The following is a 26,258-nucleotide window of genomic DNA, read 5'->3' on the forward strand; positions in this document are numbered from 1 at the left end:
TATTATTATTATTATATCTAATCCATCCCGGGAACCATAACAATGGAATAAGTGATTAGCCATTTCCACCTTTCTGTCCTGTCTCTCCATCCCACTGTTTTCCTGGAATCCACAGGGTGGTCCAGTGAGACTTGTTGAGACTAATACTACTACTAATAATAATGATAATTATAATGGTATTTGTTAAGCACTTTCTATGTTCCAGACACTGTTCTAAGCACTGGGGTATGTACAAGATAATTGGGTTGGTCACAATCCCTATCCCACACAGGGTTCATGGTTTTAACCCCCATTTTACAGATGAGGGAGCTGAGGCCCAGAGAAGTGAAGTGACTTGCCCAAGGTCACACAGCAGACAAGTGGTGAAGCTGGAATTGGAACCTAGGCCCAGAAGCTATCCATTATGCCATCCTGCTTCAGAGGATAGTGCTGGGGTAGAATCAAGGTTGTCAGACACAAGACTCACAATCTATTTTATCCCCATTCTACAGATGAGAAAACTAAGGCTCAGCCAGGTTGAGTGGCTTGCCCAAAGTCCCCATTATCCTTTCTACATGTTTTGTTTTGTTGTCTGTCTCCCCCTTCTAGACTGTGAGCCTGTTGTGGGTAGGGACCGTCTCCATATGTTGCCAATTTGTACCTCCCAAGCGCTTAATACAGTGCTCTGCATGCAGTAAGCACTCAGTAAATACGATTGAATGCATGAATGAATGAATTATCCTTGCTTCAGGACCAATGAGTGGCCAAGCTGGGCCTCACTTACCTAATCTGTAAAATGGAGATTCTCTCTCCTGACCTTCTAGAGTGCGAGCCCTAGGAGGAACACAGATCATGGCAGGAGTTGACAGAATTTTGAACCCATCTGGGCAGACTTCCTGAGCCCAACCAGAGAACTTGTGAGCCCATTAGGGGACTTCTGAGGCAATCAGGTAACAGGCTTGAGAATAGACTGTCTTATATTGTCAAATCGTGTCCATAGCGACACCATTGACACATCTCTCACAGAACGCCTGACTTGCATCTACAATTGTTCTGGTAGTGTTCCTATAGAGTTTTCTTGGTAAAAATCTGGGAGTGGTTTACCATTGCCTTCCTTTCATACAGTCAATTTGAGTCTCAGCCCTCGACTCTCCCCCATGTTGCTGCTGCCCGGCAAGGTGAGTTTTGACTTGCAGCAGATTGCCTTTCCCTTGCTAGCCACTGGCCAAGCTAGGAATGGAATGGGCATGCCTGCAGAAAAAACTCCTTATCTCTGCAAACTAAACAATGCTTTTCAGTCCTTTTTGGCAGAATTTCATGCAGAATTGCTGTGCCGAGGGCTTTTATCCCAGGAAAAGATCAACCTGAAGAAAGGTTAAAAAAATAAACCCAGGAAAGGATCAACTTGGAAAATGTGAGGAGGTTATGAGAGCGTTTAGGAAAAGATAAAGGTTAGATTATTTCCCCTGAAAATGAGAGAAACAGTCATCAGTACCTGGACTCTTGGAATCCTGGTTTGTATTCAATGGCTATCAGCACAATGTTGAGCTTCACAAAGCACAGCCTATGGAGGAAAATGAACACAGTGAAAAGGCAGGGAAGAGAAGTATCTGGGAATGTGGACTGGGAGTGAGAGTGTGAGACTGAAGTAGGACATGGGAATAGGGCTAACTCTCCACCCACCCTGAAAAAGTAGCTGGTCAGAGATGACAGAGTCAAAGCCAACCTAAACTTCATTGGCACCTCTGGCTTTCATTGATCCGTTCTACCCACCTCCGCTCAACCAGAGCATCTGGGATGGTGAGGAATTCCAGTTTTTATTTTCCCAGTTTACCTCTAAGAGAGTTGCTACTGATGCTGTTACATAACCCAGCCCATACACTTTGGTCCTCTGGTGCTAACCTTCTCACTGTTCCTCAATCTTGCCTGTCTCACTGCTGACTCCTGGCCCACGCCCTACCTCTGGCCTGGAACATACTCCCTTCTCAAATGCACCAACTACTCTCCCCACCTTCAAAGCCTTTCTGAAGGCACATCTCCTCCAAGAGGCCTTCCCACACTAAACCTCGCTTTTCCTCATCTCCCACTCCCTTCTGCATCATCCTAAATTGTTCCCTTTGCTCTTCCCCCCTCTCCCTGACCCATAGCACTTATGTATATATCTGTAATTTTATTTATTTATATTGATGTCTGTTTATTTGCACTGATGTCTGTCTCCCCCTCCCTTCCCACCCCTAAACTGGGAGCTCGTTGTGGGCAGAAATTGTCACTGTATTTCCTAAGTGCTTAGTAAAGTGCTCTGCGCACTGTAAGTGCTTAATAAATATAACAATGAATGAATGTCCCATAGATGGAAGTGACAGGCAGAAAAAGGAGGAGGAACAAGGGGCAAGCTAATACCCCTAGGCAAACCAAAAATGTGGGAAAATCTGAGGGTCCTGGCCAGTAATAAAGAGGAAATAATTATACTGCAATTACCGACACACTTCTGGAAAAGACATTCCAACAAAATCATTGGAGAGGCGCTGGGTAAATACTTTGTTCTTCATGCCATCCAAGTAATCCTTTTGCCAGGTCTCTTTGGGAATTATCTAGAACACACCACCAGTTAATCAAAAATGTTTCCTTCTTCAAAGGCATACCTGACTGGAAATGCAAAGTTTTGAAAACTGCCAGTACTGTCACTGCCTTCCATTAGCTGAAAGCCAGGAACCCTGAGTTCTAGTTCCAGCTCTGCCTCTCCCTGGTCCTGAAACAAGGATAATGGGCACCTTGTGCAAGTCACTTAACCTCTTAGTTTTCTCATCTGTAGAATGACAATAAGATAGATTGGGATCCCCTCTGTCAGATATCATAATCCAGAATCTACCCCAGTGCTTAGAACACAGTAAGGGATGAATTAAAAGTGCCTTAATTTTATCATTATCAAACTATTGCCCATCTCTGGAACTCACTCAATCTTCTACATGTAAAAGTCCAGGAGCAAACACCAGTCAATCAGTGATATTTATTGAGCTCCTATTAAGTGTAAATCCCATTCCCTAACACATGGTACAACAGAGACAAAACATATGTGCCCTGCCTAGAGTGACAGTATGTGGAACTATTCTCACATTTAATGGGGGTTGGGAAAAGCTGAAAATAACAAAGTACTTAACAAATGCAAATCAACTACTGGAGTGCATCCACCTAGCATAGAAAAATCATAATAATAGTTATTATAATGAGGGTACTTGTTAAGCACTTATTGCATCCTAAGCATGGTTCTAAACACTGCGTAGATACAAGTCACTTAGATTGGACACAGTCCCTGTCCCACATGGGGCTCACACTCAACCCACATTTTACAGATGAGGTAACAGGCTCAGAGAAGTTATGCAACTTGCCCAAGGTCACACAGCAGATATGTGGCAGAGCCGGGATTAGCATCCAGGTCCTTCTGACTCCTAGGCCTGTGCTCTATCCACTAAACCACGTTGCTCCTCTTAAGTGGAGAGAACTCTTTTTAAAGCTGCCTCTAGCATGTTGTAGCTGCAACACCACTAAAAGCTCACTTCCTGTCACCTTAAAGGAATGGTTAATGAAACAATTATTCCCACCTATGTAAGCACCATGCCCAGACCCTCCGTTCCGAGTCTTTCAGATTACAATGTTTCAATATATCTGGTCCCTTCCAGCATCACACATAATGCTCTCTGCTGTTTGCCCAATATGACTAGACTGATGTGCTTTCTAGCAGCCATCATTTCTTTCACCAAACACTTCTCAGGGACTCTTAGCTCTCACCACCACTGTCCACTCCCACACCATCCCCATCTCCCAAACAGGCTTGGATGCGTAGGCTCCAGGACATTTTTTGGAAAAGAAAAAAAAAAGTCCTTGTTATCAGCATTCTTCCAGGGGATTTCTGAAGATCAGCACTTCTTACAGTTACCTCTATACACTAAGTGCTTAATAGATGCTATTACTACTAGTTCCAGGTGAGAGTCATTTCAGCAATGTTTTAGAAAATTTTACCCTACCCTCAGACTTTCTTTCCTAAGTCTCATTTCTTGAAGGGGCCTGTGAACACCCCATCAGATGAAAAGCACTTGACAATACATCTCACTTCCCTTATTTTACCAAAGGGCATCCTAGTTGCACCTAATACTGGTGTTTGATTATTCTCAGTGAGGAGACTTCGACTTTCAGACAAGGGGAGAAAACCTAAAAGGTGTCTTGCATCTCCACCATCAATAATTCCAGGCAAGAAGATAGAGTCTGTACATTTCATCCTAATCCCATTTATTTAAACTACGTGAGAGATTAAGATCACAGCCATCAGAGGAGATACTCCAATTCTCTGCCACTCTTTGAACGTATGACACAGGCAAATTCAATTCCCTCAGAGGCCATTTACTGGAGACATATCAAATGGCCACTAGGTGATAGTAAAAGCATATGCGATGTAACAGGCAGCAGGAGTCGTATTCAGACAACATAATGCCTGATGGTTATTTCTTTTTATCTCTTTATTATATCGTCTCACATTTGCTGTGAGAATTGCAGAGCAATTTTATGTGCTCCAAAGTTAGTACCTTGCTTGTAAGAGTTGTTGCTTTTTTTCCCCCCTCTCTCTCATTTTGACTGCACCAGGAAAAGATCAGGAAAAAGGGAGGGGGGTGCAAAAAATACATAAAATAAGGCAGAAATAGAGAAGCAGCTTCAAGAAGCAGAAAGTCCATTTAAGCCTATAAAGTCCAGTCCCCTCTGGCCAAAATCTCTCTCTGCAGATACCTCTGAAAATATGAGCTCTGCAGTAGATTCTGCTATCAGGCCTGGAATGCTCACTTGGGTTCCCGTGGTCCTTTGATCGTGGAAAATAGAAATCAACTAAGCTGTCTTTTAGATGAGAGGATGACCCTACTGACTACCAGATTTTAACAATGCTTCCATATGGCTAATAAGACCTATATCTGTTGGATTTGATGACTATAAAGATAATAGTATGTACATTAAGTAACTCAAGGAACATAGTTTAATCAAGGAGTGAAATCAAAGTTGAAAAGCAGTTAATCACAGGTGCAATTACCAAACACAGTAGGGAGAGAGAAAAATAGTGAGATTAGACACCAAACAAGGAAAAATAGTCAAGTTAGAAAGCCCTCAAAATTAGAAGCAAAGAGCATCAGAGAAGTGCTTTTGTTGACTAATACACAGCCCCTATTTGTTGAGTTCTGAGGCATCATTGAGCCTTTTTTCATTAGAATTTAAAGCATTTTTGTATGTATGATTGAATACAAGTCAAACTTATGGAATAGGGCAGAAACAGGTATTATTCCTATTTAACAGATGAAGAAGCTGAGGTTGAAGAGTTAACTGCTAAAGGTTGAGACTTGGTTATCAGTGGAGTTGGAATTTGAACCCTGGCCTTTAGATTCCAGTCCAACAAGCTCTCCATTTGTTCAAGCTATTCACTTTAAATTCAAATAATTTCATACTGCATTTACTAAGATGCAATATTGAAAACTCCTTGTGGGAAGGGATAGTGTTAACCACCACCACTGTATTGTACTCTCCCAAACACTTAGCACAGTGCTCTGCACACAGTAAATAAATGTTCATTCATTACTCATTGATACAATTGCACAATTTCCCCACTCTGATTTTTAAGGAGGAAGTAAAAGATTGTTTTTTGTACGAGATAATTGTATGCAGTGGTCTTCTGGATAGGGGAGGAGGACCATATTGGTGAGAATGACAAAGCAGATCATAATAATCATGTTACTCGTTAAGTTCTTACGGTTCCAAGCACTATATTGAGCACTGTGGTAGATACCAGAGTATCAGATCAGACACAGCCCTTGTCCTATCTGGGGCTCACAGTCTAAGTAGGAGGGAGAATTGAACCCCATTTCACAGATGAGAAAACTGAGGCACAGAGAAGTTAAGTGACTTCCCCAAGGTCCCACAGCAGGCAAACAGCACATCTGGGAATTGAACCCAGGTCCTCTGTCTCCCAAGCTATTGTTCTTTCCAAGAGGGAGTTAATTCATTAAGGCAAAACTGTCAGGGCCTTGGAAAGAGGAATAGAAGGGTTAAGTGAGGAGCAGCGTGGCTTAGTGGAAAGAGAACAGGCTCTGGAGTCAGAGGTCGTGGGTTCTAATTCCTGCTCCGCCACTTGTCAGTTGGGTGACTTTGGGCAAGTCACTTCACTTCTCTGTGCTTCTGTTACCTCATCTGTAAAATGGGAATTAAGACTGTGAGCCCCAAGTGGGACAACCTGATTACCTTGTATCTACCCCAGTGCTTAGAACAGTGCTTGCACATAGTAAGTATTAAAAAATACCATCATTAAAAGAAGGTGACAAAGATAGAGAGGAGAGTAATTACTATGTATTGAAAGCCTATTGAATGCAGCACTTGGGAGAGTGCAATAGGCTTGTCTTAAGTGCCATCTTACCTTTCTCTTCCTCCTCCCTTCCTTTCCTCCTCCTCCTTTCCCCCCTTGCTTTCCTTATTTCTAGACTCAGTTTTTCTGTGGCCCATGTATTAACCCACCCCTGTTTTAATGTTATAGAATGATACAAGTAAATACGGTAATCCAGCTGTGCCACCCACACAGCTTTTGAGTTAGTATTATATCTATCATTACTATTATTCATTCATTCAGTTGTATTTATCAAGCACTTACTATGTGCAGAGCATTGTATTAAGCACTTGGGAAAGTACAATACAGCAACAAAGAGAGCTAAACCCTGCCCACAACATCCTTGGCTAATTACCTTTTTGGATTCCTCAGTAATAAACAGGGAGGTTAGGAAGGTGCATAAGCCTGGCACCAAACAACCCTGGGCCATAAATCCCAGCTTGAGTTCAGCAAAGCAAATAATGTTATCTCCAGAACTCCAGTTCCAATGGGGTATCTTCGGCAGCAGAACCTATTTCCCGGTAGAAATGAGAGCAACCATTAGGGATAAACTCAGGGCTCATGGTGGGAGAGAACTTCCTGGGAGTATTTTATTTTCTGAAACTAAGATGAAGACTCGGTCTCTATTTCTAGTCAGTTGAGTGAGTTAAAGGCCTCAGTTTAGATATTCCAGTTGGATTGGGTGGCCTAGTATTACTCAGTTGCACAAATGGGCCCCTTTTGTTAGCCAAAGCAATGAAAGTTAATGGAAGCTAAGTGATTGGAACAGGGATTGAGCCAAAATGTCCCCTTGAGGTGTGCACCTGCTACTGGATTGAGCTTGGTTAACCGTAATGTCTCACCAAAGGATGGAAGAATGCCTTAGTTTGTCCTACTTACATGAATGTGGGATGACACATGCAGATTACAGCAGAAGGGCATTACGTAGCCTGGGCTGTTTACATTACCTTATTATGAGCCTGAAGTATCTGGATGATGACCCTGCTCTTGGGGTAGTAGTTCTTGATCGAGAGAACCCTGTATGAACAACCCAGAAATTCATTAGCTTGTTAGGGGCTCAGTACTTTCAGTGAATGAAATCTTTCAGAGGTGGCATTATTTGTTCAGTAGATTAGATAAAATTTGCCGTGGCTTTTATATATCTCAAAGTAACCAACCCGTTGCCAGAATATACAGGCAACTTGAACGAAAACCTGCTTTTCTTGTTTAAACAGAGGTGAATATGACTGAGAATTTCAGAGACAGCTTTGAAGTGCGAAAGACTCAGGTTACTGAGAAAAGGAAGGGCTGTGGTCAGAGGGGCAGAAAATCTCCTCAACCTTTACTTTTCATCATGAAGTTTTAAGATGGTGAGATGGACATGAGCAAAACAAGTAGCCCTCAAGTTCCAACAATTTAGGGAAAGTCGAGGAGCTAAAAAGAGTACACATTGCAAGAAGTAGACATTTTGTCTTCCTGGTCCCTCTATACACTCTGATATTTAAGGGGTACTGAAGAAATGTAATATTTTATTGGTGATCATAAGGATTATTATCAATGATAGTAGTTATAATAATAGTTATTATTATTGAACATGACATCACCTATCCCAAAGTTTCCTGTCCTCTCATGGCTAGAGCCTCCATCCCTCCTTTTTGGTAGCTGCAGGAAAATAAATCACTGGACTATTCAATGTCTAATTTTATTTTCCTACCTCAATATATTAGAAGTGTCTTCTGCATGTAAATCGGAACACAGAGGATTGGCTATAATCAGACATGCATCTGCGGATTCCACCTGCTCTTCGAGATTAAAAAATGGGCCCTGGGTTAATTATTTGGAAAATGCAAGTTCCCTACTGGGGGGTGACTTGAGAATTGGAAAATATAAAGTGGATTTGCATATGCAGTTGGGACATGGGAAAGAGGGATTGCTTGTCAGCTGTGTGACCTTGGGCAAGCCACTTAACATCTCTGTGCCTTAGTTACCTCATCTGTAAAATGGGGATTAAGACTGTGAGTCCCACGTGGGACAACCTGATCACCTTTTATACCCCCAAGCGCTTAGAACAGTGCTTCACACATAGGAAGCACTTAACAAATACCACCATTATTATTGTTATTATTTTATCCTAGATCCACTTTGTCTAAGAGTTGGCCAAGAGAGCCTGCCATGGACATCCAGGATGACCCAAATGGCTTAAGGGAGAGGGGAGATGGAAATATTCAGTCAATCCTAAATAATAACCATAATAATAATCTTATTTGTTAAGTGCTAAGTGCCAAGCACTGTTCTAAGCACTGGGGTAGATACAAGGTAATCAGGTTGTCCCACGTGGGGCTCACAGTCTTAATCCCCATTTTACAGATGATGTAACAGAGGCACAGAGAAGTTAAGTGGCTTGCCCAAGGTCACACAGCATGCAAGTGATAGAGCTGGGATTAGAGCCCATGTCCTCTGACTCCCAAACCTGTGCTCTTTTCACTAAGCCAGGCTGTTTCTCAGTCAATGGTAAATTTTGAGCACTTACTGTGTACAGTGCACTGTACTAAGTGCTTGGGAAAGTACAATGCAACAGAGTTGGTAAACATGTTCCCTTTCCACAAGGAGCTTACAATCTGGAGGGGAAATCTGCTTTTCCCTGCCTGTTATCTCAGCCCAGGGATTAGTATGCCCTCATACCTCCACCCTTCAAAAATTCACTTTCTACTCCCGTTGATTGTGTAATTGTGAAAACACTAAGTAGTAAAAAGAAGGTGCAAGGGATGGATCTTAAGTTTAGAACAGGAGTTTATATCAGCTCCTGTGATGCTTCTGCCATGATGTTTCTGCTATAAATTTTGTTTTGGATGCATGATTTGTGGAATGATTAAATAAGGATCCACACTCTATGCTTAACTTCTCTTTTGCCATGACAAAGGCAAATTGCTTTAATCCTGATTTTTTTTGTGTTAGAGGGCATAGCAAAAAATGGACCTGCTCTTCCCAGAAGCCCCTTTGACACCTACCATTTGCCCTTACTGATGAGTACAGTTGTTCTGAAGTGTTTAAAGATTCTGTCATACTACTTGGATTTTAGATTAATTTGCCAGATAGTTTCTAAAAGAAAAGTTAGAGCTATGCAAAGATACTTTTCTTCAGATATTTTTGGTGGGGAAGCTTAAATTATTTTCCCATTAAAAAAAATTAGACCAACGGCTGTCATTATCTGATATTCTCTTTCACTATTTAAGTAGGAAGAGCAAAATTCTTAAGGGCATCTGATATGTTCTAGCACCTTCACTTCTGTATATTGATTGGAGAGGTCATAATATGGGGAAAAAATGAGATCTTACCGCAACTCTCTTCAAATCTTCGCACTTCAATGCAGATCCATAGAAGAAACTAATATAAGCCAAGTAGCGCTTGAATAGAGTTTCTAACTCCAGAGAGGGTAGAACTCTGAGCAAAGGAAGAATTTGAAAGATAAAGGATCACATTTTCCCTTAAGTATAGTTACTTCCTATAATGTAATAAATATAAATCTAAAGTTTTTTTCATGCCTTGCTCAACATTTTCAGTTCACTCAATTAATGTACATTTTTCTCACAAAATGAGATCCAAATGTTTGGCCCTGATTTGCAACTGGGGTCAACTAGTCAAAATAATAGTGATAATAATAATAATAATAATAATAATAATAATAATAATTGTGGCATTTGTTAAGCACTTTATGCCAAACATTGTATTAAGCCCTAGGGTAGAAATAAGATAATCTGGTTGAGCACACATGGGGCTAACAGTCCAAGTAAGAGGGAGAACAGATATTTTACAGATGAGCAAATTGAGGCACAGAGAAGTTTAGTGGCTTGCCCAAGACCACACAGCAGACGAGTGGAGGAGCCAAGATTAGAACTCAGGTCCTCTGACTCCCATATCTGTGCTCTTTCAACTAGGCAAACTGCTTCTATGCAGTAATTTCCATTCAATGTCCATCTTATACTAAATATAGCTAGCCCTTGGTTATAGATGGCTGAGGGATATGGAAGTAAGCCCCCAGGATTCTCTTCAGGTCTAACTCCCCATGAATGGATTTAGATTCCATTTGCACGTAAAATTCCTAGAATTAGATCACTTCTGCCCATTTTCATCTTTCAACAGAAATACTGGCCAAAACTCGATTTTTCCCAGCTGCATAATTACCCCACGCTCCACCAAATCCCCAAATATAGGTGGCTGGGATCTGGTAGGAGGGGCGGGGGTGGCATGAGAAAGAGAAGCAGTGTGGCTCAGTGGAAAGAGCCCGGGCTTTGGAGTCAGAGGTCATGGGTTCAAATCCCAGCTCTGCCAATTGTCAGCTGTGTGACTTTGGGCAATTCACTTAACTTCTCTGGGCCTCAGTTACCTCATCTGTAAAATGGGGATGAAGACTGAGCCCCCCGTGGGACAACCTGATAACTTTGTAACCTCCCCGGTGCTTAGAACTGTGCTTTGCACATAGTAAGCACTTAATAAATTCCATCATTATTATTATTAAAGAGAGAAGGGGCCTGGAAAAACAAAGGTCTTTGCTGGGCTATGAGTGGTCTGTGAGGCTGTGAGTTACAGTTTGGAGCTTGCTTCTCCAAGTTAGTGCAAATGGCTTCCATTTCTTTCACCTCATCATGGCTCTGAAGGAAAACTTGTTTCCCCACTCCAAGGTGAAAGGCCAGCAGCCTGACAAACAGCACTTTCAAGCCCTCACTTTGAGGAGATTTCAACAAAAAGACCCTACTCCCATTGGAGAGTGGCACAAAGGTTGAGTTTCAAGAGTACGCAAACAACACGAGACTCGTGTGGGGGGGCACTTACTCTCCCAAGAAAACGATCTCTGAGACTATCTCCCCCTTGTTATGGCGAAGGAAGTTTCGTAGGAAAGCAGTAACACTCTCCACAGTGATATTTCCGCAGACCACAATAAATCTAGGAAGAAAGGAAATTCATAGTCGTTTATTCATAGAAGGAAGCTCTCATTCTTTTCAAGTTTGCATGGTAATTTTACTTATCCTCTAATGGAATCCCAGTCAATTTGGGGGAAAAGACAATGAGCATGAAAGGTGAATAATTATAATAATAATAAGGGTATTTGTTAAGCATTTACTGTTTCTCAAGAACTGGTCTAAGCACGGGGATAGACACAAGTTAGACAGGACAGACATAGTCCCTGCCTCAAATGCGGCTCACAGTCTAAGTGGGAGGGAGAACAGGTATTGAATCCCCGTTTTTACTGTTGAGGAAACTGAGGCACAATGAAGTGAAGTGACTTACTCAAGGTCACACAAAAAGCAACTGTCAGAGCAAGGATTAGAATGCAGGTCCTCTGATTTCAAGGCCCATTCTTTTAACAGTACCCACAGAAGCATCCTGGTTTCTAGCTGGAAACCAAGTTCATTCATTCAATCGTATTTATTGAACACTTCTTATGTGCAGAGCACTGTACTAAGCGCTTGGGAAGTACAGGTTGGCAACATATAGAGACGGTCCCTCACAGTCTTGGGATGCTATTGAAGCAGCGTGACTCAGTGGAAAGAGCACGGGCTTTGGAGTCAGAGGTCATGAGTTCAAATCCTGGCTCTGCCACTGGTCAGCTGTGTGACTTTGGGCAAGTCACTTAACTTCTCTGGGCCTCAGTTCCCTCATCTGTAAAATGGGGATTAAGACTGTGAGCCTCCCGTGGGGCAACCTCATCATCTTGTAACCTCCCCAGTGCTTAGAACAGTGCTTTGCACATAAGCACTTAATAAATGATATTATTATTATTATCATTATTATTATTGTGCTCATGTCCCAAGGCAAAGCCATTTTTAGCTAGGGCATTCAACTCTTGATCATCTGAGAGTCGATTAATCAGTTTGGGGATTATCTATAGCATACTTTTCTTTTTCCTTAAACTCTAACTATGAGCCTGCCTTCTTTCTAATCTACTACCATACCAGGCCACCCATAATCCCCAGCAGGGACTCCCTCTCCAAGTTCCCTTGCCCAGAACTGCCTCCTCCCCAAGATCACTCCCCAGTCCATTTCACCGCCTGATAAATGAGATCCAAACTGCATCTGTTGTTATCCATACCTCCTTTTCTACCATATTGCACAGATCACCTACTGTATTTACTAATAGTAGTAACAGTAATTTTTGAGCACTCACTATGTGCAGTGCACTGTACCAAGCATTTGGACTTTATAAAACAAAGTGACATATTCCCTAATTACTAGGATTTTAAGATTAATTCATAACTCTGGTTATGGTTATTAATTCCATACCATTTTCTCAGGAAATCTTGGAAGGTAACTTGTTCATTTGCATAAATATGGCCAATCCAACATATTTTATATCCTAATTTCCCAATCTGGATTTAGCCATCAGGACTATAAAAACCAAGTTCCCCAAACCCAGAAATGAGATTAAGTAGGGGTAGAAGGAGGAGCAGTTTATGAGAAGCAGTGTTGTCTAGTGGATAGATAATGGGCCTGGGAGTCAGAAGGACCTGGGTTCTAATGTCAGCTCTGTCACCTCTCTGCTATGTGACCTCGGGCAAGTCATTTAACATCCTCGTGCCTCAGTTACCTCATCTGTAAAATGGAGATTAAGACCTTGAGACCCATGTAGAACATGAGTTGTGTCCAAGCTGATTAGCTTGTATTCATTAAGGCCCCCAGTGCTTAGTACAGTGCCTAGCACATAGAAAGCACTTAATAAATACCATAAATACAAAGAATAATTTAAACCCCTGGAAAATTCCCAGTCCTCAGAGTATATTTTAACCAGTAGCCCCAACTTCTTTTCCTATCAAGCCCACAAAGCCAAATGATAGTTTCTAAATTTCCCTTCCTTTCTAGGCCCTGGACTATTCCCTGGAAGTAGTACTAATGAACAATCAAATAACTGAAGTCAGGAAGAATGACAGCACAAATAGCCCCCAAGCAGGGCAATCAGCCTTTGAGTAATTAAATGGAGGCTGATAATTTTTCAGTTAATCAGATGCGGCATTTTTTCCTTATATAATTTATGAACAGTTATTACTTTTACCAGGTAACAAAGTCAAACTCAGAGGGCAGATGGTAAAGGGGGAAAATTGCATATTCTGAAATTACTTTAGGGAGGAAGATTGGGAAGAGACCATAGTGATGGGGGAAAGAGTAGGAAACAGATGCTAGCTTGGATAAATGAGCAAAGATGAACCACAAAATTCGGGAGGATATTAATGAAGCATTCAATGACAATAAAGTCAAACTGGTCTGAGGGTCAGAGTTAATCCAATAAATGTTGGAAGTAGGCTTTATGCTTCCTCTAGACTGTATGTTCTTTCTGGGCAGGAAATGTATCTACCAATTTTGTTTGGAATTTTAGACAAATGCAATTCTTAAGTGCTGCTCATACTTGCTAATGAATAACTGCCTATGCCATTACAGTCAACGGAGCCAAACAAAATGTGGTAGTAATCAGGTTTCATCATTAAAACTCTAGGACTTCAATGAAAAAGAAACTTACTTCCTTCCTCTTACCACTTCATAAGCATTGTTATATTTTCTGTTGGTTGAAACAAGCTCAACAATTTCAGGAACATAGTTTGCAAACAGGATCTAAGTGGCCAGAAAACAGCTTTAGTTATATAGCTAATATGATCTGACCATTCCCAACTACATTAAATTGTAAACTCTGAAACCGATCAATCGTAAGGATCACCTGTAACTCCAAACACAGAGTGAGGAATTCTGCTCAAAGGAATAGCATTCCCAAGGTTCTTTTTCTTTTAAGCAACTTTTAAGCAAGCAACTTTTTTTTTTAATGGTGTTCATTAAATTCTTACTAGGTGGCAGACACTGTACTAAATGCTGGGGTAGATACAAGATAATTGTATTAGACACAGTCCCTGTCCTACATCAGGCTCACAGTCTTAATCCTCATTGTGGAGCTGGGTTTAAAATCCAGGTCCTCTGATTCCCAGGCCCATGCTCCTTCCACTTGGCCACATTGCCTCTTGCAACCAAATGTAGAGTATACCAATAGTAGAGTGCTCTGCACACAGTAAGTGTTCAATAAATATCATTGAATTAATTAATCCTTCACTTGGCACTATCAAAGAAGCTTATTTAGTGGAAGAAGACTACTCCAGCCTCCCTCCATCATGTCATGTGATGTGTTCCCTCACCTCATTGCAGCATATGCATCATTTTTCAGAAAAGCATTTCTCCAACACTACTATGGCCACCCTTTGAGGGCCCCATGGCAGCTGGGCTCTGAAACTCTAACTTACACCCTGCTGATGGATGATTTCTGTCCCACCAACCTCTTTTAGAAGGGCTGTGACATGTAGAGAAAGCCAATGGTGTGGCCATCACTGAAAGAAAGCAAGTGCTGCCATCTTTGAAAGGGTACACCTGCCAAGCTACCCAAGCCACATGGTGCCATAAGACAAAGACTTATTTTTTTCTACTACTGAAACTGGTCCAGACTCCAATCATGAACAATGCATGAGACAGAAAATCAGCTATTCCTCCCCGCCCTTCCCTAGAAAAGTACAAAGCCCAGGCAGAATGCCACTTCAGATATTTAGCTATACAAAGGATATTAAGCTCTTCACCAAACTCCCAAGGATGAAGAAGATGATGAAGGTCCTTCCTAGAATCGTTTTAGCTACTATGTCTCCAAATCCAACAGTTGACATTGTTGCTACTATAAGGTAAAGGCAATCAAAATAACTCAGTGGCTGGGAATTGCTATTCTTGATCCAAGGGTCGCCAGAATTCTCTACCTGCCAAAGAGAAAAGGATTCATGAAATAACTTTGAAAGCAGTAGGATCCACCAAACTGCTGCAGAAGTACAAGTATAACTCCCTTCCCATCTTCAAAGTTCTTATGAAAATTCATTTCCTCTAGGAGGTATCCTCCAACTAATTTCCACTGTCCCTGGTCATGTCAAACCAACAATCCCCTTAGGATACATATATTAATGGAGTGCATAAATCTAAAACAGATAGCTAGATTTACATAGCCCATTGGTTTACAGATATCTATGCATACTCCATTTACTTTAAGATTTATGGAATCCATTTATTCATTTTCCACATTTTTGCCATTACCAGTGCCATCTAATTTTTCCTCCTGCTCCCAGTGAATGAGTACAATGAGTTTACCTAACTTCCTAATGAGATTGTAAGTGCCTTGAGAGCAGATATCAGAGAGCAGAGATCAGGTTCTGGACATAGAAAGCCCTCAAATATTATAGAATGAATGGATATATCAAAGGTTTGACACAATGTCTGTCAATCAATCGATCTGTCAATCAATCAATCATATTTATTGAGCGCTTACTGTGTGCCGAGCACTGTACTAAGTGCTTGGGAAGTACAAGTTGGCAACATATAGAGACAGTCCCTACCCAACAGCGGGCTCACAGTCTGGAAGGGGGAGACAGAGAACAAAACCAAACATACTAATAAAATAAAATAAATAGAATAGATATGTACAAGTAAAATAAACAAATAGAATAATAAATATGTACAAACATATATACATATATACAGGTGCTGTGGGGACGGGAAGGAGGTAAGATGGGGGCGATGGAGAGGGGGATGAGGGGGAGAGGAAGGAAGGAGCTCAGTCTGGGAAGGCCTCCTGGAGGAGGTGAGCTCTCAGTAGGGCCTTGAAGGGAGGAAGAGAGCTAGCTTGGCGGATGGGCAGAGGGAGGGCATTCCAGGCCCGGGGGATGACATGGGCCGGGGGCCGATGGTGGGACAGGCAAGAACGAGGCACGGTGAGGAGATTAGCGGCAGAGGAGCGGAGGGTGTGGGCTGAGCTGTAGAGGAGAGAAGGGAGGTGAGGTAGGAGGGGGCGAGGTGATGGAGAGCCTTGAAGCCGAGGGTGAGGAGTTTCTGCCTGATGCGCAGATTGATTGGTAGCCACTGGAGATTTTTGAGGAGGGGAGTAACATGCCCAGAGCATTTCTGGACAAAGACAATCCGGGCAGCAGCATGAAGTATGGATTGAAGTGGGGAGAGACACGAGGATGGGAGATCAGAGAGAAGGTTGATGCAGTAGTCCAGATGGGATAGGATGAGAGCTTGAACGAGCAGGGTAGCGGTTGGGATGGAGAGGAAAGGGCGGATCTTGGCAATGTTGCGGAGCTGAGACCAGCAGGTTTTGGTGACGGCTTGGATGTGAGGGGTGAATGAGAGAGCAGAGTCGAGGATGACACCAAGTTTGCGGGCTTGTGAGACGGGAAGGATGGTAGTGCCGTCAACAGAGATGGGAAAGTCAGGGAGAGGGCAGGGTTTGGGAGGGAAGGCAAGGAGTTCAGTCTTGGACATGTTGAGTTTTAGGTGGCGGGCAGACATCCAGATAGAGATGTCCTGAAGGCAGTAGGAGATGCGAGCCTGGAGAGAGGGGGAGAGAGCAGGGGCAGAGATGTAGATCTGGGTGTCATCAGCGTAGAGATGATAGTTGAAGCTGTGGGAGCGAATGAGGTCACCAAGGGAGTGAGTGTAGATCAAGAACAGAAGGGGACCAAGCATTGAACCTTGGGGAACCCCCAAAGTAAGGGGATGGGAGGGGGAGGAGGAGCCTGCAAAAGAGACTGAGAATGAACAACCAGAGAGATAAGAAGAGAACCAGGAGAGGACGGAGTCTGTGAAGCCAAGGTCGGATAGCATGTTGAGGAGAAGGGGGTGGTCCACAGTGTCGAAGGCAGCTGAGAGGTCGAGGAGGATTAGGATAGAGTATGAGCCGTTGGATTTGGCAAGCAGGAGGTCATTGGTGACCTTTGAGAGGGCAGTTTCCGTGGAATGTATGGGACGGAAGCCAGACTGGAGGGGGTCGAGGACAGAGTTGGTGTTGAGGAATTTGAGGCAGCGCGTGTAGACAACTCGTTCAAGGAGTTTGGAAAGGAATGGTAGGAGGGATATGGGACGATAACTAGAAGGTGAGGTGGGGTCAAGAGAGGGTTTTTTTAGGATGGGAGAGACATGGGCATGTTTGAAGGCAGAGGGGAAGGAACCAGTGGAGAGTGAGCAATTGAAGATGGAAGTTAAGGAGGGGAGATGGGATGGAGCTATTGTACTCTAATAGTACAATTGGAGTACTCAATTGTACTATTGAGTGCCTACTATGTTGCAGAGAGGTCTGAGTTGTGAGAATTCAATTGAGCTGTGGCAGTAGAAGGATGACTGGACCACAGGTTTTGGGGACTGGAGTGAAGACTGGAAAAGTGATCAGAAGTTCACTATGAACGATTTGGAACATGGAATTGGGGTTATCCTATGTGAAATGGTAATTTGATATCCATTATTTTGAATTTAAAATAGATTGAAGCAATAGGGAACTTAGGAAATTTTCAGTAGAAATAACTCCTTAGGCTGTAAGCTCCTTGTGGTCAGGGAACATATCCTGTCCTTTTGCTATATTTCCCAAGGGTTTAATATAATGAATTGACTAAGTATTTTATTAACGCTATTATTGTTATCACAATTCCCAAATCAAAACTGTCATCTCTCTTCTCTCCCTATCTTAATAGTAATAATAATAGTAGTAATGATATTTCTTAAGCACTTACTATGTGCCAGGCACAGTACTAAGTGCTGGGGTGGTTACAAGCAAATTGGGTTAGATACAGTCCCTGTTCCACATGGGGATCACAGTCTCAATCCCCATTTTACAGATGAAGTAACCGAGGCACAGAGAAGTGAAGTGACTTGTCCAAGGTCACACAGCAGACAAGTGGTGGAGCTGAAATTAGACCTCATGACCTTCTGACTTTCAGGCCTGTGCCATGCTGCTTCTTCAAAGTCTTCTTTAAATGATACCTTTTACAGGAGGCATTCCTTACTTTGCCTGATATTTTCTATTTCTTTGCTCTTTTCTTGTTACAGTGGTTGGGGAAACTACTTTGTCAGGGGAAAGTTTCCTTGTGAAGCATCATGGAACTACAGGTTTTGCACAACCAAACTCCAACCCCACGAATTTCCTCCCAGGATCTACACATCCAGGAGCTCTTCCTTCTTTTACCTAAGCAGAAGTGGTGATAATCCAGGCATAGCTACACAGATTTCTCTCACTTCTTTAGCTAAAAGATGAAAAGCAGAGAAGAGAAAGAGCAGATAAATTGTGGGACTTACCAGGTGAATAAATCCTGCTGCAGTAAGCCAGGTACTGATAAATATGGATATAAATTTGGATAACTTTACTGCTTTACTGGGGAAAAGACAGAGAACACAGTTGAAGTTGCTCTAGCAGTTTCCTAAATAAAATACTCAGCTCAAATCACAAATGTACATTCCCAAATGCACTGCCCCCACCAAATATACAAACACCAAGACACATCTTCAGACCATTATATCATATGTAACTTTTAAAATATTAATTTTCCATCTTTTTCTTGGAGGGTGAGATGGGGCTTACTAAATAATAAGAAAAAATGCAAAACATGGAGTCAAACGTATCCTTAGTGAGATAGATCCAGAGATAATTGAAGACTGGTTTTGAGGGTCAGATAACCTTCCAAGTGTTTTTCTAAAACCTCTCAAGGCTAACAAACTGAGGATCCACTCTGAAGAGAAAGTCTTTTCAAAAGAAGAATTCTGCCTAGTTGTATGGAAATATAATGAAGACCATCTGCCTTCCAGGATTTGTTGATACTGAGAAGACCAGAAGAGTGGGAAATTTAGCTTCTGTAATGAATAGAGGTTGATGCCAATGGCTTCAAACCTTAGAATATATTTAGATCAAAGGTTGCTTGGGTTTGGAAATAGGAAAAGTTTGAGACAGGTTTCCATTAGATGTGTTTTACTATTTCAACTGGCCAGTTGTTCCTGGGAGGAAAACCCATCAGTCCCTTAACAGGAATATCTCACCTGGACAGTATGGAGGTGATTAATAAAGACAGTAGTTGTACAGCTTTCATCTTTGCCTAAAGAGTAGCTCTCAAATCATAACCTGCAAATTGCCACTGTGCCATACAACTGGAGTCAAGCAATGGAGTTAGCTAAATATCAGGCTTTCCAACTAGTGGGACCAAATAGAAAAAACATTCTTATGAAGAAGCAATATTGTGTAGTGGAAAGAGCATGGCCTTGGAAGTCAGAGGACCTAGGTTCTAATCCTGGCTCTGCCAAATACTTGTATTGTGACATTGGGCAAGATATTTCACTCCTCTGTGACTCAGATCTCCTATTCTCCTTCCTATTTAGACTGTGAGCCTCATGTGGGACAGGGACTGTGTCCAACCTATTTCACTTGCATCTACCCCAGCACTTAGAACAGTGTTTGACACACTCAACACCTTACAATAATAATGATTTTTTTTATGGTATTTGTTGAGTACTTACCATGTGTCAAACAATGTTCTAAGTGCTGGGGTAGATAGAAGAAAATCATTCACATACAATAATGATACTTAAAACAATACTGATTATAGTAATGATGATAATGGTGGTATTTATTAAGCCCTTACTATGTGTCCAGCACAGTGCTAAGAGCTGGGGTAGATACAGGATAATAAAATAGGACCCAGGAGGAGGTAGAACAGTTAATCCCCATTTTACCTATGAGAAAACTGAGGCAGAGACAAGTTAAGTGGCTTGCCCAAAGCTTCACAGCAAGCAAGCAGGAACGAGTGGATCTGTTTGGAATCCCTCTGAACCTAGGTAATATCTACAGCTGTCCCCTCTCTCCCCATCTGCAATGGAGGTAGAGGGGTTGGCTTAGGGAGTTGAGGTTCTGTCAAGGAACTTACATTGTCTTGGTGATTTGTAGGTACTGCAGTATTTGGGGAAGTTCAAGTAACCGAAGTGCCCGCAAAAATCTTAAGCCTGCAAAAATCAAACAAGAGGAACAGGATAGGGAAAGGCTCTTCTGTGAGATATGTATCTTTTTTTATTGCTGCTGATGAAAGTTCATTTATGATTACTTTAATATACTGACATTTTTGACTTGAGTTCTAGCCCTATTTCAGCTACATATGAGATCATAAATGTGACAACAGTATGCTTTCCAGAAGAAAGATACAATGAAGACCAAATATTGCATTATCAACTGCTTATTTTTGTTTTATGCTTTTATTTTGGTATTTGTTAAGTGCTATGTGCCAGGCACTGTACTAAGCACTGGGGTAGATACAAGATAATCAGGTTGGACAGTCGCTGTCTCAAATAGGGCTCACAGCATTAACCCCTATTTTACAGATGAGGTAAATGAAGCATAGATAAATTACATGACTTGCCCAAAGTCACACAGAAGACAAATGGTGGAACTGGAATTAGAACCCGTGTCCTCTGACTCCCAGGCCTGTGATCTTCGTACTAGGCTAAGCTGCTTCTCATATCTTCTACATCTCCTTTTAATTCTCCTCCTGTTTTTCTTACCTAATGAAATTAACCCTCTTTTTTAAGTGGGAGAATGGTTGTTGATCAGTTGGTTTTTCCTTTTTCTACTATTTCTTTTCTGCCTCCCATACACACATAATCTCACACTCAAGTATGCCTACATTCACTTACACTCATATATTCTTGCACATTCCAGGCCATACGAGCACAATCATGCTCACGCTAACATTAACCTGCCCTGACACGGGTTCACATACTATGAGGGAGAGAGCAATCAGGGAAGGGGAAAGAGATACTCTAGAACCAGGTGGATAAGCTGACAGTCTTTTTGGCTTAGACTATGTTCCAGATAAATTTTAGGGTTTTCCTTCTCTTTTTTCCTCTTGTCAGATTCATTTACTGCCATTTTCACAGACTGGAGTTGGTGGGGGCAAGGGGAATGGAAGGATAACAGGGTACCAGTATGCCATGAGGAGCACTGATCCTGTCTAGAGTTGTAAATATAGATAAGCCTGAACTCCCCAGCACATGCTGAATGCCTTTTCATCATTTCTCCGAGGACCTGGCTGGGAGGGAATGGAGAGGGCTACTATGCAGCTTGGCCCAGTGGAAAAAGCATGAACCTGGGAGCCAGAGGACCTGGATTCTAATCCCAGCTCTGCTACTTGTCTGATGTGTGATTTTGGGTAAGTCAATGTCTCTGTTCCTTAGTTACCTCATCTATAAAATAGGGATTAAAACAGTGAGCCCTATGTGGGACAGGTACTGTGTCCAACCCAATTATCTAGATCTCAGTGGTTAGTACAGTGTCTGGCCTATAGTAAGTGCTTATGAAATACCACAGTGATTATTATTTGTACGCTTGCTTCAGTGGAAGAATAGAGCAGTGGTGAAAAGAGCAGGCAGTGATGGTGAGATATGTTGAGAACTGGCCTCAACAACAAGTAGCTTGATTCTCCCAGTCTTGGAGTGTGTGTAAATTTGGCCCCAGGGGATTCAAAGATCAAATAAATACAAATTGTCATGTGGTGTTAGTTTAGGCCGTCTTTGCCTTGAAAAGTTCCATAATAGCCTTGAAGACTACAAATTGGGGAATTGGGCTTGTTATCTCCTAATTTCCTCCCCCAGTGCTCTCTCCAATTGGTCAGATTACCACAAGGGCATTACATCTATTTAAAGACAACAGTGATCTATGAGGATCTGATTTGCTTTAAATGTGGAATTGGTCGCAAAGAATGGATTTTATTCCTATACAAATTGATTTTTTTTTAATTAAACACCCCAAACTCCTACTGAAGAAATTCTGCATTAGTTTCTTCAATCACTGAATATGTGTCAGATGAATTTAAACAAACTTATTTTTGTGGACTGTTTGAGCCTACTCAGTGAAGTAGGAGACACAATGAACTGAAATTAATTAATTTAACTAACAATTGAATGATTAGGCATGGATCCAGTCAAGCAAAATTCCATCCTAAAATGAGTATTCTATACCAAATGCTTGGCCCGTGGCTTTTTCTTATACTCTTCAGGGCACCTCAGTGATAGTTGCACATAGGATGCTAATCTTCACAACATTGCTAAAATCTGATCTTTCCTCTCCATCCAAACTGCTACCATGTTAATCCAAGCACAGCCTATCCTGCCTTGATTGCTGTATTGGCTTCCTTGCTATCATCCCTGCCTCCTGTCTCTCCTCTCTCCAATCCATACTTCACTCTGCTGCCCAGGTCACTTTTCTATAAAAATATTCAGGTCTTGGTTCCCCACTCCTCAAGAACCTCCAGTGGTTGCCCATCCACTTCTGCATCAAACTGAAACTCCTTACCTTCAGCTTTAACAATAATACTATTACTGCTAATAATGCTACTTGTTAAGTGCTTACTATGTACCAAGCACTGTTCCAAGTGCTGGGGTTTATACAAATTAATCTCATTGAACACAATCCTCATGCCACATAGGGCTCCCACTCTTAATTTCCATTTAAAGTATTCAATCACTTTGCCCCCTCCTACCTCACCTCACTACTCTCCTTCCTCAATCCAGGCTGCATATTTGGTTCCTCTAATGCCAACCTTCTTACTGTACCTCAAACTCATCTACCTTGCCCCTGACCTCTCGCCCACATCCTGCTTTTGGCCTGGAACATCTTCCCTCTTCGTATATGACAGATAATTACTTTCCCCATTTTCAAAACCTTATTGAAGGCACATCTCCTCCATGAGGCCTTCTCTAAGCCCTCCTTTCCTCTTCACCCACTCCCTTCTCCACTGCTCTGACTTGTTCCCTTTATTCTTTCTCCCTCCCAGCCCCACAACACTTATGTACATAACTGTATTTATATGAATGTCTGTCTCCTGCTCTAGACTATATGGACAAGGAATATGTCTGATATATTGTATTCTCCCAGAACGTTAGTACAGTGCTCTGCATGCAGCAAGTGCTAAGTAAATACAATTGACTGATCAGGAAATTAAAGTTTAAAGCCTCATTGCAGGCCTTTAGTTTCTGAATTTCTGAAGTTTCACTGCTCAGCTTTTGAGGTCATAAGACTGCATCTGGAGCAAACCTGAAGTCTTAAAATGTGGAAATCTTGGAACAATGGAGAGCAGTAATAACACAGGCTAAAAGAACAAAGAGGGCACTGGGGAATGGGGAACAAAGAACTTTGCTAAACTAAATAGATACTCTGCTTTTGAAACATAACTTACCAAGCCAATTGTTTTGAATATAGTATGAAACAAAGGTGGGTGGAATGGTAAAGAAATCCACAATTGAATTCATCTCCAACCAAAACTTGATCTTGTCATCTGCAGCCACAAACTGTGAAGAAAAGCACATGCAAACCACAAGGTTCCAAGTGCCTGAATTAAACCAGGGATCATTAAAACATAAACATTGAACAGGAGTAGCCAATGATGTCCCCTTCAGAATATAATGCTTTGGTCTTGTATCTATTAGGCTAGAAAGACTGCCTTTTCCACCTAAAGGAGTTGGTTTAAGTGGCTACAGGGAATTAAAGCCCAACCCTAGAATCTAGGTCAACCAATGTCTGTGGAGAAGGACGATCTAATCTGGGATGCTAGAGATGCCATTTGGAAAGGTTAAGTTTGCTTTCAGGACACATTTCCAGAACAAAGGAACAGTTTATTATGGAAAGTTAGAGTGGTGATCTCTGGAGGTTTCTCCTAACAATCTGATAGGTTTTACCGAGATTTCAGGGAGGTGCCAGTGAGATGAGTAAAATCTTGCCAGAAGAGCATTTTCCCTAGCTTGTAGGCAAAAAGCAGTGGACAGCATGGCTGGATGGGTGCAATCATCATCATCATCATCATCATCATCAATCGTATTTATTGAGCGCTTACTATTTGCAGAGCACTGTACTAAGCGCTTGGGAAGTACAAATTGGCAACATATAGAGACAGTCCCTACCCAACAGTGGGCTCACAGTCTAAAAGGGGGAGACAGAGAACAAAACCAAACATACTAACAAAATAAAATAGAATAGCTATGTACAAGTAAAATAAATAAATAGAGTAATAAATATGTACAAACATATATACATATATACAGGTGCTGTGGGGAAGGGAAGGAGGTAAGATGGGGGGGATGGAGAGGGGGACGAGGGGGAGAGGAAGGAAGGGGCTCAGTCTGGGAAGGCCTCCTGGAGGAGGTGAGCTCTCAGCAGGGCCTTGAAAGGAGGAAGAGAGCTAGCTTGGCAGATGGGCAGAGGGAGGGCATTCCAGGCCCGGGGGATGACGTGGGCTGGGGGTCGATGGCGGGACAGGCGAGAACGGGGTATGGTGAGGAGATTAGCGGTGGAGGAGCAGAGGGTGTGGGCTGGGCTGTAGAAGGAGAGAAGGGAGGTGAGGTAGGAGGGGGCGAGGTGATGGAGAGCCTTGAAGCCCAGGGTGAGGAGTTTCTGCCTGATGCGCAGATTGATTGGTAGCCACTGGAGATTTTTGAGGAGGGGAGTAATATGCCCAGAGCGTTTCTGGACAAAGATAATCCGGGCAACAGCATGAAATATGGATTGAAGTGGAGAGAGACACGAGGATGGAAGAACAGAGAGAAGGCTGATGCAGTAGTCCAGATGGGATAGGATGAGAGCTTGAATGAGCAGGGTAGCGGTATGGATGGAGAGGAAATCTTCCAATTTTGCAATCTTCTAGGAGCTTTGTGGTGACAGGGAAACCAACTGAAGGGTGGGTTAGTTAGGAAAACAGATATCAGCATACCAAACTGCAGGGGATAGCATGTCCACTCTGCCCTCCCTCCAACCTCCTTTGCCACCTCCCCCCAGGCCCTGCTGTGTGGTTTGGAGAGTAAATGAGAAAAGCCGTCTCCCTCTATTATTTCCAAAATTGGGAAATTCTGAGCCCAGGGTATAGGGTTCCTTAATTAACAGTTTGAATCTGATACAGTATGCCTTAAATTTCTAAGTGGCATCATCACTGATGTGAAAATGTTACATTTAGCATTGACAGCTTGGAAAATTAGAAGTTGATGCAAAAGCATCACCATCAGGAATACTCACCATATTCTCCCTTTAAAAAGACTCTTCAGAAAGAGGTATGGATTGTTACTTTTGAAGAGTTCCTTGGTGTCTTGATTTCTTTTAGAACACTTTGCGGCAGGACACCCCATGCATTGGTCATTGGCTACTTACCCTCACTCCAAAATAAAAGAGGAAAAAACCATTAAAGGCCAGGTCAAGGTGAATAGTCTTGTCTAAGGTGTTTGAGCAGTTTCCAACAGGACTAGAGAAAAGAACAAGAAAATTTTATGCCCATTTCAAGATTGCAAAATGATTTACTAACATTTATTAATGCCTCTGAAAAATGCCCATCAGCTACTACAAAAAAAAATCACCCTTTATAGCTGGGGAAACTTAGGCATTTAAAGTACCTTGAACTTAACTAAGCCACTCCATGAGGGAGCATCAGGTTTCCAGAAAGAAAATTTGAGATAGTTCACATTTTGCCACCAAATTTCATACCCTGAAGGGTGGGGCATCCTTCCTTCCACCTCTAGTGGTTTTATCTTTACTAGGAACCATAGTGGTTTAAAGAATCAGAAAATCTAGCACACAAGACTGCCCTTGAATCCACAAGTTGTAACCATATGTGAAAATGCTAAAATTAGTTTCAACACACTTAGTTGAACCATAGTTTGTAAATCATTATGCTGATCTTTCTTCAGCAGACATTAACAGGCAAATTGAAAGACTTACCCCTTACCCATACCTACCACCTTTGACTTAAGTAGTGTATCCCACTCCACCTTCTCTTTTAATCCTCCTCCCAGGCTTGTTCCAAACATATCCCAAAATAAAATCTCAAGAGACAACTGCATTTGTCTGTACTGTTTGACTGTCCTTTCTGCATCTGCACAACTTTGGAAAGGTGACTGTTTTCCTATCTAACAGTAAGGGTCTCACACAGTGATGGGGCTTACTAAATGCAAGATAATTAGTTGTAGTTTTATCAATCAATGGTATTTATTGAGAGCACTTTACTAAGCATTCAGGAGAGTACACAGTGGGTTTTGTTCCCAA

General features: G+C 42.1%; 1 protein-coding gene across 2 annotated transcripts in view; it reads right to left on the reverse strand.

Annotated features, from left to right (window-relative positions):
- Positions 1–26,258, reverse strand: part of KCNU1 (potassium calcium-activated channel subfamily U member 1) — a 112,607-nt gene that overhangs the window by 76,691 nt on the left and 9,658 nt on the right. For both annotated transcript variants that reach the window (XM_038746959.1, XM_038746958.1), the window contains exons 4-16: positions 25,371–25,461; positions 23,413–23,524; positions 20,113–20,188; positions 18,497–18,572; positions 14,968–15,138; positions 13,875–13,966; positions 11,198–11,308; positions 9,703–9,808; positions 8,082–8,164; positions 7,336–7,405; positions 6,744–6,899; positions 2,458–2,570; positions 1,475–1,543 (exon numbers count right to left, since the gene is read on the reverse strand). In XM_038746959.1, coding sequence (XP_038602887.1) covers positions 1,475–1,543; positions 2,458–2,570; positions 6,744–6,899; positions 7,336–7,405; positions 8,082–8,164; positions 9,703–9,808; positions 11,198–11,308; positions 13,875–13,966; positions 14,968–15,138; positions 18,497–18,572; positions 20,113–20,188; positions 23,413–23,524; positions 25,371–25,461 — 1,326 coding nt within the window. The remainder of the gene's footprint in view (positions 1–1,474; positions 1,544–2,457; positions 2,571–6,743; positions 6,900–7,335; positions 7,406–8,081; positions 8,165–9,702; positions 9,809–11,197; positions 11,309–13,874; positions 13,967–14,967; positions 15,139–18,496; positions 18,573–20,112; positions 20,189–23,412; positions 23,525–25,370; positions 25,462–26,258) is intronic.

The sequence above is a fragment of the Tachyglossus aculeatus genome, chromosome 5, assembly GCF_015852505.1.
Source record: "Tachyglossus aculeatus isolate mTacAcu1 chromosome 5, mTacAcu1.pri, whole genome shotgun sequence".
Taxonomy (NCBI): Eukaryota; Metazoa; Chordata; class Mammalia; order Monotremata; family Tachyglossidae; genus Tachyglossus; species Tachyglossus aculeatus.